Genomic DNA, 9,361 nt, shown 5'->3' on the forward strand with positions numbered 1-9,361 from the left:
TTACGCTCTCGTAGCTCTGATGAGGGGAGGGTTCTTATCCTACGACCTATCCTAGGAAAATCTTAGACAAAGATATTATTGATTTGCCCATTGTAAAGTATATTAACAACTCCGAAAGTTAGAGTTTGATTTAGAAATAATAAGTATGAGTACTTGTCCTATTTTCAGTCGTTGTTCGACAGTTAAAAGAGCGGATTTAGAAGACTTTTGAATTACTTGAAAAGAAAAAAAAAATAAAAAGAAGTATTATCGTTTAACAATCAATTCCCGAAATATAATTAGAGTGAAGTAATATTGTATAAAATATTGTAATATCTTTAAAAAGTTGTTATAATTCTATGATCATAGCTGAGAATAAGCCAAGAACTACAACTAAAACTTAAGTACTAAAATATCTTTAGTTCATTTTAGCATGTGCATACTTTTGGCCAACTTTAGTATGCCTAGTTGTTTAGCAAGGGCATAGAAATCGAAAATGATCAAAACGTCATAATTAAAGGCAGCTTTTAAATGCATCTATATGCAGCACAGATACTTTGTAGGTCTCATGAATAACGAATCGGATAAAGAAAAGCATCGAGTCATCTTAAATACAAAGAAAATGACTGACAAAATAGCAAATTGGTAGTAGATTTTCTACTACTATTTAACACAAATAGACGCTTAGCCGGCTAAAACTCACACACACACAGAGTCAAACACCAAGCGGCTCACACACACACACACACACACATAGATAGAGCCCAGGCGGCTGGCATAGACAAAGCCGAGCTCCATACACACGAGAGCTCCGTATTCCGAAACGCTGAACCGAAAAACATTTTTAGCACTTCTTTTTAAATTTTGATGCATTCACGGATTTTTGATCAGTCGAGTAATCGAGTTCGCGGAGTTTAAATCGTCGTGTTTGTTTATCAATTGGAATCGTCGTGACAGTGGTTATGTTTATTGTTTTCCCAGAGTCTAGACTGTGCCATTAAAAGACAGAAAAATGTCCTCCAAAGTGATTGGCTCATTGATGGCCGAAAGCGTTTTGCTTACGAAAACGGCCAAAGTGATTTCGGGCTATTCGCCGGTAACAGTTTTCCTTGTGGCCGCCATAACCCTCTTTCTAGTGATCTATAACAAAAGGAGAGCGCGTTTGGTTAAACATATCGAGAAGATTCCGGGACCAGCTGCAATGCCATTTTTGGGCAATGCCATTGAAATGAATGTGGATCACGATGGTGAGTAGAAATACATAGTAGAAGTTCTATTTCAAAAAAGTGATCTACATTCCAAATATGTATGTATACATTGTTGATATTGACCCTGATTCAACTTGGGATCTGATTGATTGTGCAAACATAAATAAAAAACATAAATAAACCTCACAGATACTTTCTGTGGGTGCTAATTTTAATGTTCAACCATTCAGTCTATTGGATTACATTCGACGTGACTTAATCTACAAACTCACTAAAAGTTAATGAACTTTATTTTGCTCTTACTTTCGTTTCACTAAAATTGAGAAAAATTGTTGAAATTTTTAGATTTTTTTAAACAAATTTATCGAATAGTTTGCTTTTGTGTGAGCGTGAGTTAAAAACTTAATTCAATTAACAACATTCAGATCTGTTTGTTTTACACAAATAAATGGAAATAAACAAAACATAATAATTAATAAGAAGACGCACAATTTGGCTTGATTCAAGCAACACGATTTCAATTAGTATACAGAGAAGAAATATTTTAAATGATCGATATTTAAATTTAAATGATCAATTTTAACAATTTAAACTATTAAAGGCAATGGCAGGATCTTAAGGATTTAGATTTCTTGTGCTTCCATAAAAATGAAGACAGTTTGATTAATTTTTAATATAACTTAACATATTTCATTCATTAAATACAAATAATTCCTTAATAAAAATAAATATAAATGTTACTTTTAAATAATCAAAAAGGTTAAACAAATTTTGAATATCTGTTCTAATTAACTACTTTTACTTTTATTTTTTCATTTTTTAAGTAGATTTTTAAAGACTTTTTATAGTTATTCATTTAATTCTTAACTTAATACTAAAGAAACCTTAAAGTCCAATATATATATATATAAATTTCAAAGCTTTGTGATAATTTCAAAAAGAAGACACTTGCAATTATAAAAAACCACTCACACGAGAAAATATATACATAATAAGTGGCCACATTGCCAAGTAGAAATTTTAATTTGCAATTATTAAAAAAAAAAAAACTTTCACCCTTTCATAAGGGCGGAAATATTTAAATTGTATTAAGCAATTAGTTTAAAATTGATAAACAAAGTAAATTGTTGCACAGAACCAAAAAAAATAGAAATCAAATCAGCAGCAGCCACAGCAGCAGATCATAAATCATTAAATAACAAGCATAACAAATACTCGAATAGTTATAAAAATAGTCATAAAGTAGTTTTTTTTTCTTCTTTTTCTTCTGTTTTCTTAAAACTAGAGAGAGAGAGAGATAAAAAAGGTCTCGAGCCAGACAAAAGATCTCAAGACTTTGTGGCCAGCGGCAACAATTTTTGAGGCGGACATGTCTTTTGCTCTTGGACTTGATCTTGACACTGAAATGACGACGAGTTGGCTAATTCGAGGTGGGGAGCGGGGGGTGGGCGGACCCCATAGAATAGACTAATTTGAACTAAATTGCAATTCTGCTAAAGTCTTTGATTAATCTGAATGCTTTAAATCCGTTGTCCGCTTTGAGAGATTTTGCAAGAAATATTCCATAAAACAAAAGCTACAAAAAAACCAAACCAAAAGCTACAAAAACAAATTAGCATATATTTAAATGCGGAAATAAACTTGCAGATACTTTTATATCAAAACATTGGCTATTGCATTTGATTTCGCATTGTCCGGCTGGCTTTTGGCTTTTGGCCGATCTTCAGCTGATGAAAAATCGTTACTCATTATGCTGGATTAAATATACATACTTCCAATTTATCGATTGGCTTTTGTATTTCCGTTTCGTTCTTTGTCTTTGAAGCAAATTTTTTTTTTTTTTTTTGTTGATTAAAGTGGTTTTTCTGGCTAGATTGGTTTCTTTGTAAGTTCTTTTGTCTGCCGGAAGTAAATTTCCAATTGATTTGATCTATTGTATAACATGTTGGATGAGAGATGAGTTAAATGAAACTTTATTACTTACCAACTTCTATAATTTTATAGCTTAATGACTTTATACATGTTCTAAGACTACATAATTTTATTAAAATGTTAGAATATGTTGTTAAAGTTATTTGATGATTCAGTTCAAGGCAATCTAGGAGCCCGTGAGTTGGTCAAAAAATTAAGCGAATAGCTTAAAGTATAAACTACATTGAGGAAAAAAAAAGCATGACTAATTATTAAAAGTCTTAGAACTATAATTTTATACTTTTGCTAAATGGTTATTGAGGTGTTAAAGTCTTTGAAGTGTAAATAATACTATGAATCATCATAATCTTATGTTTAGTCCATGGAATCACTATACATTAGAAGAAGCTGAAAGTAAGTGCCTTTTTTCTTACTGTGTAACATTTTTGAAGTGTTAAATCAGAAAAACTAAAGAGGTTTTTATGCAATTATATTCTGGCATTGCAGATAGCAAATCAGATTTGTTTAATCATTTAGTTATTGTAAAATGTAAATGATGGTGCAACAATTTTCATTTGGCCAAGGTCAGCAAATCTTAAATTGTTAATGCTTTTGCTATTGGAATATGTGAAGTGGTTTATAAGCCATGGCCAAAACTGGTTTTGAATTTTGAAGTTCTTAAGAACATTCAATGATGCCTGCTGATGATGGCTTGCTAGTTGGCCGTTGGCATTGAGGAGAGTCATGAGTCGGTGGACGGCTGCTTGGTAACTACATTTTAATGTGCAACAATTTATGACACCGCCAATGTCACATGGAGGAGACCTAATTGCTGGGAGAAAGACATAGTCAGTGGCAGTGGCAGCAAGAGAGGCATGAAAATTATGCGAAACATAAATTATTTCAAATTGTTAACGCAATTTTTGAGTAAAAAGAAACTTACGCAAAAAGAGAGGCAAAAAAAAGAAACACACACACATCTTATATCTGTCACCATCAAAGGCTGAAAATGATAATGAAGAGCCCGCCCGGTATGCGATGTTTTGTTTTGGAAGTGTATGAAATTTGCTACCCAATTTGATTGTTGTCTTTTCTACTGCCCTGCAGCAATAGCAATAGCAACAACAACAACAACAATAAGAGCAGCAATAGCAACAACAATATGCAAACTTCCGATGAAATGGACAACTCATGTGTGGCTTCAAGTCAACATCGTCATCATCATCAACCAACAACCAACAACCATGCGGTGTTTTTTTTCTTTTGGGTGCTGCTTTTTGGTGTTACATAAAACCGTTATTAGACATCGTTCACTGTGACGAAGAGGGAGGGGATCTTCACACACACACACACACCTCCATGATAGAGATTTTAATTAATGCAACAGCATCGAATGTTACCTCTATCTAGGGCCAAATGAGTGAGCAACGTGAGCGAGCTCAGGTGAGTCGCGATTGAATGTGTGAAAAGCCCGGCACCGGCATTCATTTAGTCAAGTGCACACAGACAGGTGGAAATATAAAGAAAATTAAAGCGACCTTGATTTTATTTTAAATTTGTTGCCTTTTTTTTTTTGTTTGAAAGAAAATTTTGTTCATAGTTTTAATTGGTGTCGTAAATTATACATACATACAATGCTGGTCATTGGCTTAGACACATTTCTATATAGTTTGCCATTTCATTTCAATTCATTTTGTTTCAAAAAAATATTGAAAAGTAATTGATATTGGATAATATTGATCATTTAATTACACTTTATTAATAGTATTTTATAAAGCAAAATCAAGTTTTTAGCTACTTAAATAGGGCACAATTTTCTAGGTCATTGAACTTCACGTTTCTTAGCCTTGTTTTGATAATTGGAGTTTTCCTGATTAAACAAAAGCTTAAAGAATCAATTGCTATATGCTATATATATATGTATCTATATCGAAAAAGCGACTGGCAAGAGATCTCTCTGACTTACAAGGATTTTCTTATCGAAATAATGCCAAAACAGCTTCAGAACTGTTAACAGACATTTAAATGATCCGGATCCATATGAAAATCCTTCAAATGCTGAAAAAATGCAACAAAGTCTCAAGCAGACCGAAAATTTGATCAAATTGCTTTCAATTTAACTAAGTCGTGAGCTAAAATTAAACAATTAGTTGGTGTAAGCGCAAGCCTTTCCACGTACGTCTAACCTATTGACCAGCAGTGTACTTCTCACACTTAGCACTCGCTGGGATCACAACATAGACCACTTTTTTTTCGTGATTTGTGTTTATTAATTGTTTAACACTTTAGTGTCTGGGCAAAAAAGGCGAGACAATTGCCAATTGACAACTGGTTTTTTTTTTTGTTAATAACCAATTTGTTTTCGGTTTTGTCTTGCAGAGTTGTTCAATCGTGTTATTGGCATGCAGAAGCTATGGGGCACGCGTATTGGCATCAATCGTGTCTGGCAGGGGACTTCCCCACGCGTCCTGCTCTTTGAGCCTGAGACCGTTGAGGTGAGTTTCCACGTTTGCGAATTACCCTAAATATGAAAATGTAAGTAATGATGATTGATATTGCAGCCCATACTGAGTAGCCAGAAGTTTGTGAACAAGAGTCATGACTATGATTATTTGCATCCTTGGTTGGGTACAGGATTGCTGACCAGCACTGACCGTAAATGGCATTCCCGGAGAAAGGTAATGATTAATATTTAATGCTTTAGTATAATTCCAGTTTAAAAGGCTTTCAATTTAATCAATGAATCCCATATTTCATTCAGTTCGTGATATCAATCTAACCGGTTTCGATTGCTTACACAAAATCAAATATTTTAAAAGGCTAACAGAGTTTTAGTCTTTCAAATAAGATTGCTTTAGTTGTTTGTATGTCATTAAGAAAGTATTATATTAATACTCTACCCAAAATATAAGGGCTTAACCACATATACTTCTTAATTCCCATTCGAAATATGACCTAGTTTTGTCTAAAACTATGCCAAATTACTAAATAATCTCTCGATTTAACCCTTTTTCATTTGCAGATTCTAACACCTGCCTTCCATTTCAAAATCTTGGACGATTTCATTGATGTCTTCAATGAGCAGGCGGCTGTTTTGGTTCGCAAGCTGTCCGTTGAGTTGGGCAGTGAGGCATTCAATATCTTCCCCTACGTCACACTGTGCACCTTGGACATTGTCTGTGGTGAGTGTCAATGCTATAAACATACTGACTGACATATCATATAACCATAACCCGTTGCTAATTGCGTCACTCTACAGAAACCGCCATGGGTCGCAGAATCTATGCCCAAAGCAACAGCGAATCGGAGTATGTGAAGGCAGTCTATGGGTAAGATGAAGATGATGATGATTGAAATAAATAAATATACATACATATATGTTATAAGAGAATTCAATTGCAAAGAAAAAGTTATCAACATTCTGGCAGAAGTTGTAATATTGAGAGCTGTCAGTGCAACTGTCAGGCATTCTCACATATTCCACTCTCACATCCTACCCATCACATATCCACCCCAGCCATGAGCAGCCAAGCGAAAAATATGCCAGATTAAGATGTCAATGCGTTGCTTGAAGTGCTGCTGATAACACACAGTGCCACGCCTCATAAAACACACCCATAGACGGACATACACACACATACATACATACACTTGGCAACACTTGACTAACTTTCAATTTAACGCAATCCTCCCCTCTGTGGGCCCCATCGTCTATTTCCTTTCCTTCCTTTAGGATTGGTTCAATTGTACAGAGTCGTCAGGCCAAGATTTGGTTGCAAAGCGATTTCCTTTTCCGCCTGACCGATGACTATAAACTGCATCAGAGCTATATCAATACGCTCCATGGCTTCTCCAATATGGTGATTAGGGAACGCAAAACGGAGCTGGCTTTGGCCAATGATAATAACAACAACAATAATATGCCCGATGCCTACGATGATCTGGGTAAAAAGAAGCGTCTGGCCTTCCTTGATCTACTCATCGATGCTTCCAAAGAAGGAACCGTTCTATCAAATGTAAGTACAAAGTTCACAATGATTGATTGTACACAGTGAACTGATTTGTTGCTCTGCATTAACAGGAGGACATTCGCGAGGAAGTGGATACATTTATGTTTGAGGGTCATGATACCACATCGGCAGCAATTTCCTGGACTTTATTCCTTTTGGCCTCACATCCAGAGTATCAAGAAAGAGTTGTGGAGGAAATGGAATCCATATTTGGTGATGATAAAGAAACGCCAGCAACTATGAAAAATCTATTGGATATGCGTTACCTGGAGTGCTGCATCAAGGACTCCTTGAGACTGTTTCCCAGTGTTCCCATGATGGCACGCATGGTGGGCGAAGATGTTACAATTGGTGAGTTGGCTCTATCTCATTTCAATTTTATATCTTAACTAATTTTGTTTGGTGATCGCTTCGGTAGGCGGCAAACTGGTTCCCGCCGGCACTCAGGCCATCATTATGACATATGCCCTGCATCGTAATCCACGTGTATTCCCCAAACCCGAGCAATTTAATCCAGACAATTTCTTGCCCGAAAATTGTGCCGGCCGTCATCCCTATGCTTACATTCCCTTCAGTGCTGGGCCACGTAATTGCATTGGTCAAAAGTTTGCCATTCTCGAGGAGAAGGCGGTTATCTCATCGGTTATACGGAAATACAAAATCGAAGCTGTCGATCGTCGTGAGGATTTGACATTGCTGGGCGAGCTTATCCTGCGGCCCAAGGACGGTCTGAGAGTAAAGATCACTCCGCGTGTTTAGATAGGAAAAACATTGATGACGCAATCAAACCATAATCCAAAGTATTTAACGTGTAAATAAATTAGTTTTAAGTTAATGCACTATAAATTAGTTTATGTTAAACTAGTTAATAGACGGCTAATATAAGTTTCTGGGCTGCAAAACTGAAAATGATATAGAATATATCAAAAAGTTTCAAAATGATTGAATTAATCGATATACTAAAACTAAGATAAACTTTTAAACTCAGTGATTAAATGTGTTTTTTTCTACTTTTATAATGATAACTTTGATATTTTATTTATTTGATCAGTTCCACAGAAATGAATATCAGATTTCTAATGAGAAACACTAACTCCAGAATCAGAATATTACCAAGATCGAAATTAATTCAACGATAATGCTAAAACTAAGACTCTTGCCCCCAGAAACATAAATTGGTGATTTTTTTGGCTTAGCATAGACACAAACCTGTATGAACCGCGATCAGCAAGCACATGATACTTATGTTGCTCAACATTATACGTTGTGTCAACATGTTGCCGACAACAACATGTTGCATCTTAAGTATTAACTATTTGAATATTTGTAAGAGATCTAGATGAGATGAGAACGATTATGTTTAGAGGCGTAAAAAGAGATTTCTTGGCCAACTCCTTCTCATTATTGACGTCTCTAATAATGACAATATAACAAAATGGCCAACGCCAACCATTAACCATCAACAAATGGCGCCATTTGGCTTGGCTCCCTCTGTCCAAAGTGTACCCATTTCTATATTTTTTCTAGTTTTCCTTTACCATTTTTTCATTTTTTTTGCAAAATGGAGCGGCGCCAGAGCTTAAAAGCAACTTAAGTGAGCTTACAAATTGTAATGCACAAATAAATGCGCCAGGCAAACAAATGGGTAAGTATATATCGAAAGGGGGGGGATGAAAAAAGGGCACTGGGTACTGGTTCGGTCATTGGTTATACATATATCTAAATGGATATTATGCGCATATTTCCAGAGGCAAGCAAAACTATGATAACTCAAATCGGAGCAAAAATAGATAGCTAGATCGATAACCATTCGATGATAAGCGAAATGTAAGAGACAGAGAGTGTGAGACAGAGAGAGAGAGCCGCAAACGGGTGTAGGTAAAAGGGGGTAAATTCAATGGGTTACGACGCCAAACGGAATGGGGCAAACAATCAATTAGAATGGCAAAATCTTGGTAAATGCAATAAAAATCCGCAAAACGCAAAAAAGGCTTAAAAAGTAATTCCCCCTAGCGAGACCCAGACAAGATATCTATAGGAGAAAATAAAAACAGAAAAGTCAACTATTCAATTGAAAAAATGGCGAACAATTTGGCCCGGCCATCCACTTTCAGCACGTAGATAGTTTAGGTACATATGAACATATACTCGCAACTATTGGGATGATGAGTACAAACCGATGTGGCCATGAAATCAATCATTAGTCGATATCTACCACTCAATTCAACACTCAGTCAATACGTTTGTGTGTGG

General features: G+C 35.5%; 1 protein-coding gene across 2 annotated transcripts; it reads left to right on the forward strand.

Moving 5' to 3' along the window:
- Positions 1–967: 967 nt before the first annotated feature.
- On the forward strand, positions 968–7,999 carry Cyp4c3 (Cytochrome P450 4c3). 2 transcript variants are annotated; one of them, XM_068296214.1, is made up of 8 exons: positions 968–1,226; positions 5,478–5,593; positions 5,660–5,776; positions 6,121–6,280; positions 6,358–6,427; positions 6,832–7,114; positions 7,180–7,459; positions 7,527–7,999. In XM_068296214.1, exons 1-8 carry the CDS (start codon positions 992–994, stop codon positions 7,865–7,867), a joined length of 1,602 nt encoding a protein of 533 aa, XP_068152315.1. In that variant the 5' UTR covers positions 968–991; the 3' UTR covers positions 7,868–7,999. The 2 variants fall into 2 exon arrangements, with proteins under 2 accessions (XP_068152315.1, XP_068152316.1); XM_068296215.1 differs by lacking the exon at positions 968–1,226 and adding an exon at positions 4,491–4,541.
- The last annotated feature ends 1,362 nt before the right edge of the window (positions 8,000–9,361 follow it).

This window comes from Drosophila tropicalis, unplaced genomic scaffold, assembly GCF_018151085.1.
Source record: "Drosophila tropicalis isolate 14030-0801.00 unplaced genomic scaffold, ASM1815108v1 contig_859, whole genome shotgun sequence".
Lineage (NCBI taxonomy): Eukaryota > Metazoa > Arthropoda > Insecta > Diptera > Drosophilidae > Drosophila > Drosophila tropicalis.

Excerpts from the sequence above, each read along its gene's own strand:
- Cyp4c3 (XM_068296214.1), top strand. The coding sequence starts at position 992 with ATGTCCTCCAAAGTGATTGGCTCATTGATGGCCGAAAGCGTTTTGCTT. Across the intron at positions 5,777-6,120 it reads AATGGCATTCCCGGAGAAAG|ATTCTAACACCTGCCTTCCA; the intron begins GTAATGATTAAT and ends TTTCATTTGCAG. Across the intron at positions 6,281-6,357 it reads CACCTTGGACATTGTCTGTG|AAACCGCCATGGGTCGCAGA; the intron begins GTGAGTGTCAAT and ends GTCACTCTACAG.